The 19,902-nt window shown below is 54.0% G+C and overlaps 1 protein-coding gene across 1 annotated transcript in view; it reads right to left on the reverse strand.

Annotated features, from left to right (window-relative positions):
* The window catches only part of TMEM201 (transmembrane protein 201), a 122,544-nt gene that overhangs the window by 18,560 nt on the left and 84,082 nt on the right, over window positions 1-19,902 (reverse strand). The window contains exon 9 of the mRNA XM_078607767.1: window positions 212-283. Coding sequence (XP_078463893.1) covers window positions 212-283 — 72 coding nt within the window. The remainder of the gene's footprint in view (window positions 1-211; window positions 284-19,902) is intronic.

The following is a 19,902-nucleotide window of genomic DNA, read 5'->3' on the forward strand; positions in this document are numbered from 1 at the left end:
GAACCGTTCCTCCACAGGTGTACGCGCGGGAGCGGAATTTGCGATCGCCGCAACAAGTCGCGGTGATCGCCGCGCCGGGGCGGCCCTCCCGCGGAGAGACCCGCGCGGGGGCAATGCCGTTCACGGGGAAAGTGTGGCCAGCGGGTTCCGATCAACGCAATTCAAATGCTCGCAGCGGTGCACCGTCCCCTGCATCTTAGCATGTGGATACCTGAGAACGGGTTGGCCTTGTACAAGGGCGGAGAGGCGACGGGACGAGCGCTCTCCAGCAGGTAGCACGGCTCTGCACAAACACAAAGACAACCCCCGCCACGCGTAGGCTTTAGCAGGTTGTGGGGGCGAGTGCTGTTAGCGAGCACCTATTAAGGCCAGCACGGCGCGCGAGGAGCTGGTGTGGTAGATGCATCGTAGCATATTTAAATTTTCCAACGTTTGCTTTTTGGTGGAATAGGCAGAATCCTGATGGTAATATATCGTCCGCGCAGCAATCAGAAATAATCTTTGTGAATATCCAATTGCCTTTTGTGCGTTCGTGTGTGTCCGTGCTCGTGTGAATGAGACTGCATTTCGGTACGCGCGTGCGTGGGCGTGAACGCGCGCGCACGCACGCATCAGAGCAACCACACGCCCTGCGAGCCCATTACGCCCATCAAGTTTGGCAGTGCCTCGATCGAGTGAACAGCAGATGCGTAGGGTCACGCGCAAGTGGGGCTCCTCTGGCGATATTGACACGCGTGAGACTGTGCCGAGACTGCGGAACGTCGATCTGTCTCTCTCAGCTCCAGGAGGGGCCGGCTACTAACCAGGCAGACATCATCAACATCGTCGTCTTTAGATTTAAAGCTTTCGTGACTGTAGGGATTCATATTCTTGGTTCTTTTGGTAAAGTCACGTAGAAGGGAAATAATAAAATAATATAAATATAAAACAATAGCAAGAACATTTTCTTGCTGTGGATTTCACACCAGATGACGATTGCTTGTGTTGCAGTCGAAACGTCGTGAGAATTTTTATTTTTTCTTCTTCTTGGTTCTTTCGGTAAAGTCACGTAGAAGGGAAGTAATAAAATAATAAAAATAAAACAAAATAAAATAATTCTCACGACGTTTCGGCTACAACGCAAGCAGACGGCTGCTTGCGTTGTAGCCGAAACGTCGTGAGAATTATTTTATTTTGTTTTATTACTTCCCTTCTACGTGACTTTACCGAAAGAACCAAGAAGATGAATCCCTGCAGTCACGAAAGCTTTAAATCGAGAATTTGTATTGTTTTATATTTATATTATTTTATTATTTCCCTTCTACCTTTACCGAAAGAACCAAGAATATAACATCGCCATCGTCGTTTGCCACGGTGTATCCGCTGCTGGCCACATCATCATCACATGCCCAATACTGGATAAACCCAAAATTGTGGTGGCAGCACACGAGAAGATCTCGCATCATCAGATACACACCCAAAGACAAAGATCCCCAGTATAGCCTTAAGCAAGCCGTTGGGGCAAGTGGTGTTAGCGAGCACAGTACCGATGAAGGTCGGCATGGCGCACAAGGGCGTGGGTGGCCAGCACCACGCCCGTCCCGGCCGCCTTTGTCTCCCCAGTCACGAGGTCTACTACACACCGCGCCAGGTACTCATTTGAGGCTGTGTTGACCTAGTAGAGGCCCAGGAATGGTTCAGATAACTGCCACTGTTATTGTTCGAGAGTGGGAATCGAACTCGGGTCACCGGGTTTGTAGCACGGCGTGCTCACAACTGCCCCACTGCCCTACCCCAACATGCACACACAAGTGTACACTGCACACCGCATCGTGCGTGTGCGAGTACGCAAGTGAGTGAGCGTGTGTGTGTGTGCACGGGTTCGTGTAGGCAGTTGTGGAGAGAGTGGAGAGTTCCCATACGTCGGCAGTATGCTCATGACCGGCTCCGGTTTCACAGCAGAGGTCTCACACCAGTTCAGTCGAGCAGCATTATATTTTCATCAGTTGCGTAACGCTGTGTGCAAGCTACCTGGTCTGTCGCTCCGCACGAAGCTTCAAGTCTTCTCGGCCACGGTCATTCCCTCCCTTCTCTACGCTTGCGAAACATGGATCCCCCCAATGGAACATCTTCGCCGGTTTAGGCTGGCCTGGGGCTCCTCTGGCGATATGGGTTTAACCAGGCTGGATTGTGTGAGGAGGTTACAAATCCTTGAAAGATCTGGACAAAGTCCCATCGGTGAGCTCCTCCGGCAGGCAAGGCTGCGTTGGCTGGGTCATGTAGCCCGCATGCCCAGCCACCGCATGCCTAAACAGCTTTTGTTCGGCCGGATCGAGGGAGCTAAACGGGCGCGGCACGGGCTAGAGAAGAGATGGAGTGATGTGGTACAGGAGGATGTGGAGCTGAGTGGACTTGCCGATGACTGGTACCAGCGGTGTCAAGATCGGCCTCTGTGGGGGAGGCTCGTGAAGGACACTACTGGGCAGTTAGAGGCAGTTGCCCCTCCAACAACAACGGAGGGCAGAGGAGAGACGCTCACAACAATGAGCGGAGTGCCGGGCGGATAAAACACAGAAAGTTGGCACAGTAGGGGGCACAGGTGGTGCATCAGCCAGTCATCTCAGTCAGTCGACCCGTGGCACCTGGGTCTGCCCGGTGACCTCCTGCCAGCGGGCGTTCGACACTTCACGTGGCCTCAAGTGTTATGGTGACGTCACCGCGAATGGCGGTTATTGTTGTTGTTATTGCACGGGTTCGTATATGCGCGCCTATGTGCGTTAATTTGTCCGGGTAGATGTATGCATTTTGTGCATATATAAGTGTGTGGCCACACATGTGCGTACATGTGTGCATGCGTGTGTGATCCCACACACGAGTGCGTGCTTGCCCACACGTGTATCTGTGCATGCGTGCCCGCATGTGTGTGTTTGTGTGCGTGCATGCGTGTGCACCCCGCGCACGTGTGTGGGGCATTTGTGTGTCATCGGCCGTGAGACTCCAGGCATTCGCTTCCCTTAGCCGACACCTGGGCCTGACATACCTGTGCACGTTAACAAAGGCAGCGGGGATGAGCGGGGAGGAGAGATGACGGGGTGGGGGTGGGAGCACGGTGGGGCGGTGGGGGGAGTAGAGAACAGAGGGAAAAAAGGAAACACAAATGCACGTGCAAGGCCCTCGGCCCGCCGGTGTCAAGACAAAAAATGTTGCAAACGCAAAGCCGAGTCGTCCCCCCCCCCCCACCTGCCAAAAGCCCCCCCCACCACCCCTAGCCTCTCTGCATCTCATGATGGCGGAGAGCCGAGCTGGCACCATGCAGGGCCTGGATTTGAATCCACGATATCGCCACCCGTCGTTAAACCGGCATGCACAAAGTGAGAAAAAAATGACACCAAAGTTAAATAATGCGCACGCATGGAACATGGTAATGCTTTGAAATGTACCGTTCTCCTCGGGAGAATTGGATCAACAGTTCGGGAGCTGATGGGTGGCTGTCACTGGAACATCCCGGACATCCGTGAAAAAAACATAAGTATCGCTCATTGGATTCTTTCAGCATAAATACATATTTTGATACGTTTGCATACGAGCACAGAGGAGTCACTTTGGCCCTGGTTTGTCTACAAGTTTTGAGCAAGAGCTTCCACCAATTTGGCCGGTTTTCAAGAGAGCGAGTTGTTGCATATCAACTTTACAATGCAGGTTCGTCCATCCTGCATTGCATCGTCTGCACAAGATGTATTGTGTCCCTCCATAACAGGCAGACAGAGCAAATGTATAAACTCTTTCAACTTTAGTTGGAATCCGTTTAGAAGCAACGCTATGCCGCCCATACACTATTTATTATTTTACCAGGTGAGGCCCACTGAGCTATACAGCTCTTTCTCAGAAGCGACTTGGCCACAAATGATAGCTCAACGAAGTGGCTTAATCTTGTGGGCATTTACAGCAAACCGGAGGGCCCGGAGAAAAATCCACGCGACCACGGGGAGAACACGCAAACCTCCAAATATACAACAGGCGTCAGAGTCGGCAACGAACCCACGACCTCCTGCATACCAAGCGAGGTAGTTAACATCTCGCCACCTCGCCCCACCGTCCCCCCAACCCCCTCCCCCCCCCCACCCCCCTGCCGCCTACTCCATGCCAGGGCTCTTCGGTGTCATCACGTCGCACTATGCAATGTCGAGCTGCCCCTCACTTCCTGCACACCTGCAGGTCTAGAGGCCACAAAGCGGTGCTGGGGAAGGGGGCCGTGGAGGTGGGCGGGGGGGATGTGGGCAAGGTCAATCCCCACACCACACCTAGCGTGGCCTTTCCCCAGCCGCTCACACCTGGGCCCAGCTGGAGAAACACGGCACCTCCACAGCGGATGAATCCGCCAGACTACGCGGGGAGGGGTGGGGTCGGGGGTTAACGACGGCGTCGATTCATCGAGCGACGACGATGACTGTTCCCCGCTTCGCGATCAGAATCGGAATATTTATTTATGCCGGAGGAATCCGATGAGCTATAAAGCTCTTTCCTTTCCACAGATGTCCAGTCGGGGGCACGGGGTCAGAACGAGAACGTCACGACGACGACGACAAACAATACGAAAACACGATACGCCGTCGCCACTGCCGCGGTCAAGCCGCGTTGCGATTTGTAGCCGCAGTAAGTAATCGGTTACAGCCACGGAACTCCCTCCCAGCCACTGGAGGCAGCCCACCTTCGCCGAGGCATGAAATGTTTTTTAATAAAAAGAACCGACCATCGAATTGGTGAATCGGCAAAAGGGTGAAAAAGTAAGACGGGAAAACACAAAAACTTTGCTCACTTTTTGAAGAGAAAAAAAAGCGGCCGACTGATGTTGACGTGATTAGTGCCCCTACGGTGTTTGTCGCTCAAAATCCGAGATCTCTCTGCTATAATCCCCCCCCCCACCCACCCTCACTTTGTAGAGTGCGCGGGGAAGGAATAAGCGCACATACAACTGAAGCCAACCATACAGTGCGGCGTGGAGGAACGACACGGGATAGGATGTGGGGGGGGGGTATTGGGGGTGGGGGGGAGCAGGTTGAAGAGGCGGATGAATGCTGGGAGGAGGTGTAAAGGTGTACGGGCGATGGGGGCGTGCGGTGGGAGGGTGAGGGGCAGGGAGAAGCGGGGGGGGGGGGTTGAAGGGAGGGCTGCGGATGGAAGAGAAGGTTGGGGGGCGGGGGAGCAAAAAGAAGAGAGGGAGAGAGAAGAAGGAAAAGAAGAAGGAATAGAAAAACAAAGTCGGCGACACAAGCTGACAAATATGCACCCAGAGAAAAGATTTCTACCTACAAGTGACCTGGAAACTATGCTAATCCCGCACGGCTGCGAGTGGTCACTGGCAACATCCTCGCCTCCAGCGCTCCGGGGGTGACCTTTGCCACCTGGCGTGGCGGCGTGCTGACGTATTGTGTTGCATTTCCAAGGCGATCGCGGCGCGTCCGGGCGTCCGTGCGTCTGTCCGTGCGTCCGTCCGTGCGTCCGTGCGTGCGGGCCCTACCGCTGCTCTCGTACTGGAGGCCGAACGGCGACATCGCGACGCAAAAATCGCCCCCCCCCCCCCCGCATCGTCTCTCTACCCCTGCACCTCCGATTAGCACGGTTGGCTCCGTACGGTGCGAAAGAAGTTCAACACACACAGAGCACTCTCTTCGCCACGTGGCGCTTGCCACTCCACCCCCACATTGTGCGCCGTCCTTAATAGGTGCTCGCTAACAGCACTTGCCCCACTCGGTACATACACTCACTCACCCACTGACGGTTGGCTCCGTATGGTGCGAAAGAAGTTCAAGGTACATGCCATACAGTCGTAGGGTTTTCCGAACGGCTCGTAGTGTTAGAGTTTGTGGGGGGGGGGGGGCAGAGCGGCTGACGAAAGCACCCCCACCCCCCCATTCCTTAACAAGCTGCAGTGTGGACATCTCTCATTGCCCCCGAGTCTACCCTCACACCTCCCCTCCCCTCCCATTCCCTTTTAGTTAAAACGTAACTTTAACGAACGCCGGCAACGACGCAAATGTTCACACGGACGGACGTACAACTGAGTTTCCATGTCGATGTACTGGGGGGGGGGGTGGGCAAATTTGGGGGGGGAACCCAAAAAGGTAAGAAAAATAACCAGGAGAACCAGAAACGCGTGTCATGGCGAACCAACCGGAGCAACTGAACGACTTCAAAAAAAGAACCCAGCCACAATCACGGTTCTCGTGTACCTCTGCTACGCGCGTCCAGGCGTACGCATCCTTGAACCCTGTACGCACACACGCACACGCGCGCGTGTACGTACACACGCATGTATGGTGCTGACCGTGAGCGGGGATTGAACTCGGGTTGCCGGCTTCGTAGCGCAATGCGCTAACTGCTGCACCACAGCATGGCGCGCATACACGCATACACGCACACAAAGAAAGACGAAGTTCCCCCGTATAGCCTTAACAGACTGCTGGGGCAAGTGCTGTTAGCGAGCACCTAAGAAGGGCGGCACGGCACACGAGGGGGCGGGTGGCCAGCACCACTCCCGACCGCCTCTATCTCCCTGGTGGCGATCATTAAACACCGCACCAGGTACTCATGTTAGGCTGCGTCGACCTAGGGGAGGCCCAGGACCAGTTCAGATAATCGTCACTGGTGTCGACCGTGAGCGAGAATCAAACCTGGGTCGCCGGCTTCGTAGCGTACCGCTCCCGACCACTCACACACGTACATACGCGTGTGCTCACTCACTAGCGTACTCACACTGGCATGGTGGGATATGAGATGTACACCTGTGCGTGCGTGCGTGCGTGTGTGAGTGAGTGTGCTGTTAATGGTAAAGGAACACCTGGCTGCAGGGTGCTGATCTGGCCACGGGCGCTGCCGCGAGGAGCGGTTCTGGGCGAGCCTTAAGTGGAGCGGCGGTGATGTCACAACAACGCAGGTTAATGCGCCAAAAGACTCAATAAGGAATTGGCCAAATTACCCCAAGCAAGGCCCTCCTGAAAAAACAAGTCTCCAGATTCCGTGGAGGCTTTCCTGGCGAAATAACGTATCATCACTGTTATTGTTCATAGGGATTCACAGCCTTGGTCAATCCACTGCTGGCTGATTTGATACCCTGCCCCAAGCCGTGTCAGCCTTGGGGCTGTTTGTTCATACTTCACCACGTTGGTCAACGCATGCTGGTAAAGGGGGTGGGGGCCCAGGACCAATTCAGAAGTCAAGAGGCCACTGACGGCGAGACACAGAGAGACAGACACGGGACAGAGACATGGAGACAGTCACCGCTCCATCAATTGACAGTGCTACCGCGCACTCTGTCACTTTTGTTCCGTCATTGCTCGGGAGTGGGGAGAGGGGGGGGCAGCCCACCTGCCCCGCTCCCTCCGGGCTAAACATTCTGGAGGGGTCAGAGGGCCGCACATCTGATCGGGCCTAAGTTTGGGCTCCACCACTGGGCCCCGACACCGAGACACGGGGCGCGGCACGAAGTCACACCACGAGCTCGTCTGCGCGCCTCTTGCGCGCAGAGTGCAAGTGGCGCGCACGTCCACCCTGACTTCTTGCATCCTCGCTGCACACGCGTACATACATACAGACGCCGAGACAAAGGTCCTCTCCCCCCGGATGACCTCATGGGCTGTCGAGTGCTCTTATTGAGCGCCGACGAAGACCAGCACGGCGCAAGAGGAGATTGGTTTGGCCAGGACAACACCCAGCCACCTTTGTCTTCCCACCCCCCCATACCCCAGTGCTGATGTGTCCACGCAGTCGATCGAGCAGGGGCCCAGGATGGTAACCGGTTTAGTTACCCACCACTGATGTTAGACGTGACCGGGAATCGAGCTCGAGCCAGCAGGTTCGCAGCGCAGTGTGTGGGGAGCCAGCGCTCCTCACACCACACACACACACACTCACGCACGCACGCACACACACACTCACGCATGCACACGCACACACACACGCACACACACGCGCACACGCATGCACACACACACGCACTCGCGCACACACACACTTACACACACACACTAACACATGCACACACACACACGCACTCGCGCACGCACACACTCGCGCACGCACACACGCACGCACTCACACACGCGCACACTCACGCACACACTCACGCACGCACACACTCACTCGCGCACACACACACTCACGCACACACGCGCACACACACACGCACACACACGCACACGCAACACACACACTCACGCAATGCAGGCACGTGTATGTGAGTGTGCGCGTGGGCCCAGGGGGAGGTGGCAACAGGTGTGGGTGGCTTGTGTACACCTTGCGACGCCTCTGACAGAGAGGGTACAGGCCCTGCCTAGTTAAGGCCGGGTTGCCGTGGCGAGGGGGTAGGGGGGGTGGGTGCTGGTGAACTCGCAGGGGGTTGGGTGGTGGTGGTGGAGTGGGATGGGATTGTTGTGGGTTAGAATGCCGCGGCGATTCTCAGCTGTGTTCCCACACCCCCCGGCCGCGCCTTTAGTGGCTTCTCTCTAACAGATCTCGTGCAGCTGGAGAGGCGCAGAACCAACTGATTCCTGCTGTGTGTGTGCGTGTGTGTGTGTGCGTGTGTGCGTGTGTGCGTGTGTGCGCGTGTGTGTGTACGTGCGTGTGTGCGCGTGTGTGTGTACGTGCGTGTGTGTACGTGCGTGTGTACGTGCGTGTGTGTACGTGCGTGTGCGTGTACGTGTGTGTGTGCGTGCGTACGTGTGTGTGTGCGTGCGTGTGTGCGTGCGTGTGTGTGCGTGCGCATGCAGGCATGTGTGTGTTCGGGTGTCAGTGGGTGTGCGTGTGCGTGTGCACACGTATGTGCAGTGTAGTGTGGAGCGGCAGTGCAATGGTTAAAACCCGGCGACCCGAGTTCGATTCCCGCCCGCGGCTAACACCAATGACGATTATATGAACAGGTCATGGGCCTCCCCTAGGTCGACTCAGCCTCAAATGAGCACCTGGTATTGTGTGAAAATCGCCACTGGGGAAACAAAGGTGGCCGGGCGTGGTGTTAGCCACCCACCCCCTCCTGTGTCGTGCCGGCCTTCATAGGTGCTCGCTAACAGCACTTGCCCCAACAGTCTGTTCAGGCTAGTCGGGGGATCTCTGTCTTTGTGTGTGTGTAAGCAGGGCATCAATGTGTGAGCGTGTATGGTTGTAAAGTCTGCACGCGTTTTTCGTGGAAGTGGCAATGTACTTTCGCAAAGTTTTTCTCTTAAAAACTGGATACTCCCCACAAAGTGCCAATGCACACTGCGTATGAATTAAAACGGTGAATGTGCGGCCTCCTGTAATTGGTCCGGGTGCTAGAGCTCCAGCTGGGACGGAGGTTGGCGTGTGTGTGTCAGGGTTAAACCGGCATTTGAATCTGGGGTCAATCTCAACACGAGGGCTCGCGGCATTAAGTAACAGCAATGGCAGCGCGCGTTGTGTGACCAGGAAAGCCTCAACGAATCTAGACACTGCAAATGTTGACGATTTGGCCCGTTCATTTGTTCTACTCGGCGCTTCGCAAGCGTGAGGAAGCCGAGGTGTCCGAATAAAACACGCGCAAATCCAAAGCGTAACGCTGAAAGGTCCCAACAGGTATTGAAGTGGGCGTTGCTTCCACTAGTGGCTGCCGAGGTCAACAGAGAACGCATTACGCACAGCGTGCACAAAATATCGCGCGCGATTTAGCGCACGTGTCGTGAGCATCGCGGTCGGATCAATAAAGCGCTGATAATCATTTGGGGGTTGGGCAGGGTGGTGGCGCAGCGGAAACAACTCGTGTCCACTCGGGCAACTCTCCCTGCATCTTCTCCCCCCTGCACGGGTTTTCTCCAGGCCTTCCGATTTCCTCCCATAGCTAACAACACACACGCACACACGTCATCGGCGTTGTATGTGTGTACGTTGAACTTCTTTCGCACCGTACCGTAGCCAGCCATAGCCAATCGAAGGTGCGGGGCGAGGACAACAAACAAAGGAGTCCTCGGACTCGGCGTCGCTTTGCTGGGTACATGACGAGGGAATGAGTACGAACGAATCGGCGAATCACCGCAACGCTCGCGCGTCCCTCTGCACAAGCACTCAAGGCGAGACACCGATGGCTCGTGACGCTGTGAGGCTCGTCACGCTACGATGAACATTACTAAGACTGCAAGACAACAAGGTGAGGGAGGGGCGGTAAAATAATGCCCTCTTGTACTTTTCAGTGATTCATACAATCACACTTGAATCGACTTGAATTCATTTTGATGCAGGCGCAGATACGGTGTAACGCAGACTTCCTGCAGCTGCACTGCCACCCAATGCTGAACCACTTGACTGTAAAGCGATCCGGGCGAGGGAGATGACAGAGAACGATGAGACAGACGCGGGGAGAGAGAGAGAGGGAGAAACATGCGAGAGAGAGGGGGGGAGACGCGGGAGAGGGAGGGACGTCAGAGCACGAAAGGGTGGCTCTAGTAGAGATGAGAGAGATGAGAGAGAGGGAGGGAGGGAGAGAGAGAGAGGCGAAAATACGCGAATGCCGCAAACCGTCACACCTGCACGAGATTCCAAACCTGTCCAGTTCAATGGTAAAGGAGGAAGAGAAAACACACAGGCCTTGGTATAGTCCACAGGTCAGGTCAACCCCAGGCCAAAGCCTTTTGTCTCTTCAAATATGTGGCCACTCAGAGACCTCAAAGTGTCAGAGGATAACCGCGGAAAAAACTTTGCGGCGACGAAGGAGCTCGCGTCGTTCCACGTACGGCCGCCGTTTTACTTCTCCCACCGCGTCCGCGGCACGGAGGTTTGTGCGAACACGCGAACGAAAATTGGAAGTTTACAAAGAATGTCGTATTGCGGCATTCGCGTTGTTTTTTTTCTGCTGCTCGAGAGGTCACGGGTTCTGGCAGAAATTTATTTTGGGACGCTGAAACGTGCATAACAGACGCTGCTGTCATGTAAATTTGGGTAAAAAAAAATTACAAAGGTGCAGCCCTGAAAACGATTGCTCGCGCCACGGACGGAGGAAGGGCCTCCGCGAGGGAACTCTAGAGTTGTACGTTTACTTGTTACACGGACGATCCCGTGGGAACCAGTTGCCCAGCCATTTTACACGGGAGGCCCGCGGTGCGCGAGCACGGCGGCAACAAAACTCAGACGACAAAAACAACAACAACATCATCGTCGTCGTCGTCGTCGACATCGTTGTCGCACAAAGCGATGGGGCAAAACGAGGTGTTCAAGGTCGTAAACGAACCACACGCAAATGCAAAAAAGAAGCAAGTGTACATGTACAGTAAAACCTTGGTCTGCGAGTGTTTTGCAAGACGAGCAAACATTTTAAATAAATATTAATTTGATAAACGAGCGAGGTCTTGCAATACGAGTAGCACGTGTATACGCTTTGTGTGCCGAGCGTCACGTGATCACAACCGATATACGAGTGCTCTGATATACGAGTGCTTTGGATTACAAACACGTTTCCGGAACGAATTATGCTCGCAATCCAAGGTTTTACTGTAATACGAAAGCTAGAGGTGGCAGAAAAAGTGAGGTACGGGTGCACGTGAGCTGCGCGTTTCAGGTCTATCAGTGAGGTAAACAACACACTGCGCAAATCGGCAAAGGACGGTGCGAGCCTTTGGCAGCAAGAGGCGCCAGAAAAGAAACGTGAGGTACAGGTGCAAGTATGCTGTTTTGGTTTACAAGGGAAGAGAGAGCTCCCCTCGAGAGGACATTTGGCCTACTCTTCCACGCTGATGAGACGTATTGAAAGAGGTGTGGCGGGACACTGAGGTTGTGTATAATTCGGGGGGGAGGGGCGCGGAGGATAAGGGAAAGTAAAAATGGCGGTACAGAGACAGAAGTGGTCTCTCCTCTGAGCAAGAACGACGACATGTACGCCGGCGTTTGTTGTTGTCGAGGCTTTCTTACGTAAACTGGCATCGACTTCCCGAGCGCCGGCGAATCTCGCTCGGTCGAGTCTGCGGCGGCGTCAGACGAAGAGAGAAACGCGCGAGCAGCAGCAGCAGGCGGCGTCGCGAGAGAAAAGAAAACGCGCAAACGCCTTTCTTGGTTTGGAAACGAAAATAAAAAACAAAGCCGAACGTCGAGAGCGCTCGTCGAATGAGAACGTTAGACTGCAACTTAGCGCGGAGAAGAACAAAACAATAAATAAACAGGCTATGACGGTACCTGTTACGCACGGTGGCCAGCCATCAAAAAAGCACCGATCACTCCGGAATTTTTAACACATTATCCGATGATCCTCTGGACAATCTTCGAACAAAAAAGAGCTGCATAGCTCATCGGATTCCTCCAGTACGAATGACTATCCTGATTTTGATCCTGCGGCTGCGGTGGCAGCGGTGCACAAGCGTAATTATCAACAACCAATGAGAACGCAAATCTTGTCGGTGCAATGAAAAAGGGTCATCACCTGAAACGTCGCCTATTATAAATGTCACCGACGAACGTGCCGAGTTTTTTTTTGTTTCGTCAACTGCACTGCGACGGAACTCGTTGGGCCTACACTTTGCGATTTTATTTAAGCGACATGCGGGGCGGGGCGGGGCGGGGAGGGGGATTTGTCGCATTTGCCTGAGCGCGCGTTGGTATTCTCCGCGTCCATTCATTCCCCCCTTTGTATCTCTCTCTCTCTCTCTGTCCGTCCGTCGCCGCCGCCGCCGCCGCTGCAACTTTGCTGCCGCGGCAAAATACCAAGCGCCGATGTCATGTTTGGCGAGCCGTGGTTTTTTGGAAACGGGTTGGAACTTGGATTTTGGCGTACTGTACATTTTTCCGACTTGCCCCCCCCCCCCACCTCCTCCTCGTGTGTCTCCGGACGAGTCGCTTTGGCCCAATCAATTGTCGGCTCAGCCCGAGCGCGGCGGTACCCAGATCCATCAACGAGACGGCGCCCGCGTTACTAATGGCAGCCAAAACGCGGGATCGGTCGCTGGAGGGGTTCGGCGGTTGTGGTGGTGGTGGTAGGGATTGTGGTGGCTGGCAATGGTGGTGGCCGGGGGTGGTGGTGGGGGTGGTGGGGATGGTGGTGGTGAGGATGGTGGTGGTGGGGATGGTGGTGGTGGGGATGGTGGTGGTGGGGATGGTGGTGGCCGGGGGTGGTGGTGGAGGTGGTGGTGGTGGAGATGGTGGTGGTGGGGATGGTGGTGGTGGGGATTGTGGTGGCTGGCATGGTGGTGGTCGGGGGTTGTGGTGGTGGTGGGGATGGTGGTGGCGGGGATGGTGGTGGTCAGGGGTTGTGGTGGTGGTAGTGGTGGTGGTAGTGGTGGGGCTGGTGGGAATGGTTGCAAAGTTGGTGGTAGGGGTAGTGGTAGTATTGGGGTGTTCAGGGTTGTTGTGGTGGTTGTGATGATGATGATGGCGACGGTGGCGATGGTAGGGGTGGCATGGTGGTTGGTGGTTGGTGGTCGAGGGTTGTGGTGACGCTGGTGGGGATGGTTGCGGTGGTGGTGATGTTCTTTTTACGGTTGGTGAGCACATGTCCAGAAGCCAAAAACGCCAAGTGGCCAGTAACACAACAGCACTATACTCGATAAGAGATAAAGAGTGAACACGTCTTGAATTGAGCAACGTTTTAAGAACTTTGGTAAAAGACAGACGATGGGAGGGAATTCCAAAATCACACGGCCTCAAAGTGCACCTAGCCTAGCACAAGTGCCGTGGTGACGTCAACTTTCCCAGGATCATCCTGTTGTTGTGGCAGCTGTCCTGGGAAAGCTCTTCCCGGGACATAAACCATCCCCAGGGGGTTTTATCAGTTACATGACTCAAGACACTGCATTAAGATGGAGATCTCACCTCTTCCGGTATTGTGAGATATATCATTAAAATTGTTTGTGCCTTAGAGGTGACAACCGTAGAAAAAAGACACTCACTCACTCACACATACACACACGCTCACACACAAGAGCGTACGTGCAGTGCTTGAGATTTGCTATCTCTGGGCAAGAACGCTCTGCTCACCCTTTCGCAGTCGAGCTCACGTTTCTGTGTAAAACGGCGGCCGTACGCGGAATGACGCGAGCTCCTTCATCGCCGCAAAGTTTTTTCCGCTGTTATCCTCTGACACTTTGAGGTCTCTGAGTGGCCACATATTTGAAGAGACAAAAGGCTTTGGCCTGGGGTTGACCTGACCTGTGGACTATACCAAGGCCTGTGTGTTTTCTCTTCCTCCTTACCATTGAACTGGATAGGTTTGGAATCATGCAAACTCACACGGGGCAAGCCGTCGAGAAACACAGCACTCGCCCATATACGTGAACCAGTCGACAGACAACAGATGCAAATGTTTCTAGCAAGTGAATATCACTAAGCCTACATGACCAAATCGCCCAGAGTGCGTGGCCGATCCCATCAGATCTCGGAAGCCAAGCAGGTTTGGCCTGGATAGTGCTTGCGGACGGGTGACCACCACACGCAGATCAAGTGTTAGGGGTTGCCGTGGGCCTACGTTGTCATCAGAGGGCAGTGTGGCAAAGTTCGTTGTTGTACTGGACTACGATCCGGCGTCTTTTGCTCCCTACCTGCACCAACCGGCGCTGGCCAGCGGGGTTGACACGTAACCAATTGACCCCTGTGGTGGCCTGCTACCGGTTGCGGTGAGGCCCTCCATCCTGCAGTGGAATAACCAAGAGGGCTGCTGCCAAACGTACGCGGTCAATTCTAGATTCGCCGCGACCTTTCCCCCCCATTTGCAAATTTTTCGTTACGAAAAAAATACCCCACGCCGATGAAACGTCACCGAACGTACGAATTTCGACACTAGGCAGGTGTGCTTGGCCGTGGCTGGGCTAGTTGAGTGAGCCGGTTGAGGGGGGGGGGGGGATAGCCCCCCCCTTGCTCCCACCCCCCTCCCCAACACCGACACGCTTGCGTGTACTCGCGCGGAGCCGTGGCGCAGCGAGCATTTCTTCACGCAGCACGGTAAATCCGGAATGCTCCGATCAGACTGGTTCTCTCCCTACCGAGCAGGCCTGTGCACACACGCGCGCCCGCCCGCCCGCGCCCGCCCGCTCTGCCCTCCCCTGCCCACAATGCACCCGCCACTACGCGCGTGCGCAAAAGCGTGCACGCGCACGCACGCGGACACACACGTGCAAGCAAGTGCACGCACAGGGGACGAAATATCCTGAAGCCTCCAACCCTCTCCAGAGGACAGCTGGGCCCGGCTTTTGCCTCAGCTGCCTGCGTTTAATTCTTTTTAAAATAAAAAAGTATGTTTATTTCATAGTTTTCTTTTTGCCCTCCCTGTGTATTTTTTCTCCCTCCGACTGTCTTTCTCTCTCTCTCTCACACTTTAGTTTTTTCCATTGCGTGATTTTTTTTTGGGGGGGGGAAGATTTTAACCTTTTCACCTTGAAGGACCCAAACATATTTCAAGTTGGATTATCTATGGAATTTTTTTTTATTAAGCAGTACAGTATAAATATACTATAGAAATGTTTCTCCAACAAGATGACTGCATGTGCACCTCACTGCTGGCTTTGCAGCAGCAGCCGTGGTGTTACCAATTTGTATTGCGAGCAAATCGAAGGATTTTCACCAAATCCCCGGGAACGATTCCATTCAAGAATCAATTCTATTTTTTGTTGTTTTGACCACTGAGGTCCATACGGCGCATCTAGTGGCTGCGGGGTTTACGTGAACCGATTAACGTAACAGCAGATGCACAAATCGAAGAGAACCGATTCTCACGTATCATTAAGCGTGACAATTTGTGTCGATCAATGGAATCGCTGAATCGTTGCATGCAAATTAAGCAAAGTCCAAAGGTTAAGGTGCAGCCCTGCAAGTTCTTGATCAAGCCACTGCTGGCAGAAGGGGCCTCCACGACTATAGAGGGGGGAGCTCTCGAGAGCTCTCCCTAGGGGGCAGAGGTCGCAACCGGGTACCCGATACCCGTACCCTACCCGATACCCGGCCGGATACGGGTACCCGTTTGCGACCCTGGTGCGGCCGGGTACGGGTAGGCCGTGAGTCACTGGTGAGTAACTGTTTGTCACTCATTTCCCAACGTCTCGTCTCTTCTCACAATTCAAGTTCCTAGAATCAACCCACCCGCGCCTGCAACATGGCTTCATCCCAGAGGTCGCAATCAGGTACCCGATACCCGTACCCTACCCGTACCCGGCTCGGGTACGTTTGCGACCCTGGTGCAGCCAGGTACAGGTACGGGTAAGGAATCAAAACCCGTTTGCGACCTCTGCTAGGGGGTATTTGGCCTACCCTTCCACGCCGGCCATACGTCTCGGTGAAAGCGGGAGTTACCCACACTTCACCCCACCGCACGCGGGCCTGCTGGGTGGACAGAGGCAGTGGGAGGTGCTAAACGAAGGAACTTGCACCATTGTTGCAACTGCCGCGGGATTTGAAGTACGTTGGGGCCCTGGACGCAGCTCCGCACGAGCACCGCTCTGGAGCCTTGAAACCGACGGAGGCTCGGTGAAGGAATGGCTACGTGAGCCAAGGTTATTGAACTTATTCATATTTTATACTGATCAGGTTTAGGCCCACAGAGCGATACGCCTCTTGTTTCAGAAGCGAATTGGCTATCGCAAACGGTGGCTCAGCGAAGTGGCTCATCATGTGGAAATGTATAGCAGCCAAATACTCTTAAAACGCACGTCGATTCTACATGTGGAGGGGAAAACAAACTGGGAGGGCCCGGAGAGAAATTCACACGACCCCAGGGAGAACGTGCAAACTCAAAATGTACAGGCATCGTCAGGGTCTGGAACGAACCCACGACGACCTCCTGTACACCAGGCGAGGTAGTTAACATCTCGCCACCACAACGCCCCTTGCAAACAGCCCCCCCCCACTCCTGCGAAAACGCCCTCCGCGTCGTTCTCCTCCGGATGACCCGTGACATCGTCTCGGCTATTTCTTCCAAAATGCCAGCAGCCCGTATGACAACGGCCAATGAAAAATTAGCAAAAAGGAATCTGTCGATTTGCATACTGGGTAAACCAGCCGGCCAACTTCCAGAGATTTAATACAGCGGCGTGGTGAGAGAAGTGTCTTTGCAAGAGGCGCAGACAAGAGCAAAGTCAAACGTCCCTTTATGCTCCTCTGTTCAGAGTGAATGTGCAATCCTTCACGATATCAGATTTGCCAATGCGTGCCAAATACGCCCTAGAGCAAGGATTCATCTTGGCAAACGGTAAAAAAAAACTATAAAAAAGGGTAAACTCGTGCGAGATGTTTTGTTTTGTTGACGAGTTAATTGGTACATTTTTGTTTCCCTAAAGGCCACGATACACTCATGTCATTTGCGGGGTTAATGTTTCTGGAAATTGTCTCTGGCAACGCGTTTACTTCCGTGTGCCGGTGGTGGGTGGATTGTCACAACGCAAGTGGTGGTCGCTTGGGGAAGACGTTCATCCAGCAGTGGATTTCACCACCACCGATGATGATAATGATGTAAAATGCATTGACTGTGTCAACACGGTTCGGCAATGACACAGAGAGACCAGAGTTCTGACAAGCGGCGTGTCTGATGAACAATGATTGGCCCACAGACTTGTGTGCTCGTGTGTGACCTCTGTCGGTGATCTGATTGGAGAGCTGACCATACTTCACCACGCTCGAAGGTGCGGCTTGCCGAATCAGATGCTAGGGGACACCTGGACCGGTTCAGATATCGCTCTCCACTGATATTGGCCGTGGCCCGGGAATCAAACTCAGGCCTCCAGGTTCATAGCACGGTGAGATAAGTATGACGAGCCAATTCTACCTACGGAATAACAAAGAACAATGCAAAGTTGCGAATGCGATTAAGTAATATCGAGAAGCATTACATTGTTTGTCCGTCCGTCTGTAGTCTTACAGGACGAAATGCAAATTACGGGGGGGGAAAAAAAAACATTAAAAAAAATTACAATTTGGAGTTCAATTCCCTCTTTCGTCAATGCAACCCAGCCCTGGGCAGGTCAGCGGCAGAGCGAGTTTGAAAAAAATTCTGGTTGAGGGTTGACTCAGCCAATCATCCTTCCGTGGGGGCCATTAAAATATAATCACCACTTTGTGAGGAAGTAAACAGTTTCTGTCCTCTGGATATAAGACTCGCCCGACCACGGGAAAAACGTGGAATTTCCCAATTCCACCCCATGCCCAGGTCTGTAAACGGGAGATTCAGCGTCGCCTTTCGTGCCCATTCATTCGAGCAGCAAATCACTTTGGACTTTTTATTTTTAATCATCTAGATGGGCAAAGTTAAATAAACCAAACGAGAATGTGGGCTTGTGGGGCTTGCAAAGAGGGGGGAGGGGATTTGTGGAGGAGGAGATTTGGGGAGGGGGAGTTGGGGGGGGGGGGAGTGGGGGGGGGGAGTGGGGGGGGGAATGAGGGGAGGGAATTTGGGGGGAGTGGGGGGGGAGTGGGGGGGAGTTGGGGGGAGGGGATTCGGGGGGGGATGGGGGAGGGAGTTGGGGGGGATTGGGAGGCAGAGTGGGTGGGGGGATTTGAGGTGGGTAGTGTTGGGGGGCGAGTTGGGGGGGGGGGTGGGAAGGGGTAGTGGGGGGGTAGTGGGGGGGGGACTGCCTTGGCTCGCGGCTCTGCGCTCATGCCCTGCCGCCCTCTCCCACTGGGAGAGGATTTAACGAGTGCTACGAGATCCCGGTTAGAGCGGGAGGTGTGGGGGGGGGTGATCTCCCCTTTGCTTAAGTGCTCGGCTGTGAAAATCACATCCATCCAACGCTGAGAGATACCAAACACACACACAGAAGGAAAAAAACACTCTCTATATTACATTCATCGTCGTCAGCAGTGGTCGATCCACTGCTGGATAAAATGTCCCCCCCTCCCAGCCATCTCTCATGATTCGCGTCATCATCTGTAACTTATTAATTGGGCGAAAACAACTAAACATATAGAGGACAGCAGAGCTTAGGAGGGGGAGTGGGGTGGGCAATGTGGTGCCGGCTCACCACGTGGCTTGCTGCCTACCTTTCCCCCCTTGCCTGTGGTTCTTCCATGCACCTCTGGCTCTCCACGGCGGCTAGGAAATGTTAACTACCTCACCCGGTACAAAGCAGGTCGCGGGTTCGATCCTGACCTTGACGCCCTTTGTATATTTGGAGTTTCTGTGTCTCTCTCTCTCCCCGTGGTCGCGTAGATTTTGCTCCGGGTCCTCCGGCTTTTCCCGACACATTTAGAGTCAACATCACGCGTTCAGAGTATTAGGCTGCTATTAAGCCGCCTCGTTGGGTTATCATTTGTGGCCGGGTCGCTTTTGAAACAGAGCTCAGTGGGCCTCACCTGGTAAAAGAGTAGTAGGAGTAGCCTCTGAGTCATTCTCTCTCTCTCTTCACGAGCAATGAGCGAATGCCGTGTGGCGGCGTGGCGATACAAGGTGGCGTTGTTATTGTTATTATTAAATGTAGCCGCGCAGTAGCAACAGCAGCAGTAGCAGCAGCAGCAGCTCACAACACGTGTGTTATGCACGGTGGTCAGTCATCCCGAGCACCGTCCCAGGCGGGGCTCTCGGCTCTCCTTAGTTTGTGAGGTCGGGTGAGATCGGGCCAATTCCGGGTGATCTGGTCATAGGATCGTTGGATTGCAGGACTCAGTCAACCGTCAGATTATTTACTCGTCAGTCCATGGGCAGCCTGACGCATTAAGTTGACATCATCTGCCTTACAAAGTTCAGCGATTAGTTGCGTCAAATTACTTAAGTGGTATTTTCCCATAGTTTGCAAGGTAAATCAGTGGGGAACAAAATGTGCGTTCCACTATGTATGCAACTTTCCCACAGATCTTTCCCATCTTTGGTGTAACACCATCTCGCATTTATTTGATTACATTTTTACTTCGATGATGGTTTAATTTCCCTCATGCTGAAATGGCACCACTCGGGAACCCAACATTGAATAGTCACTGAGACATTAAGAGCCATGGCCTCTTTAAGGAGGTCGCCGCATGCTT

This window comes from Lampetra planeri, chromosome 28 (assembly GCF_965212315.1).
Source record: "Lampetra planeri chromosome 28, kcLamPlan1.2.h2, whole genome shotgun sequence".
Taxonomy (NCBI): Eukaryota; Metazoa; Chordata; class Hyperoartia; order Petromyzontiformes; family Petromyzontidae; genus Lampetra; species Lampetra planeri.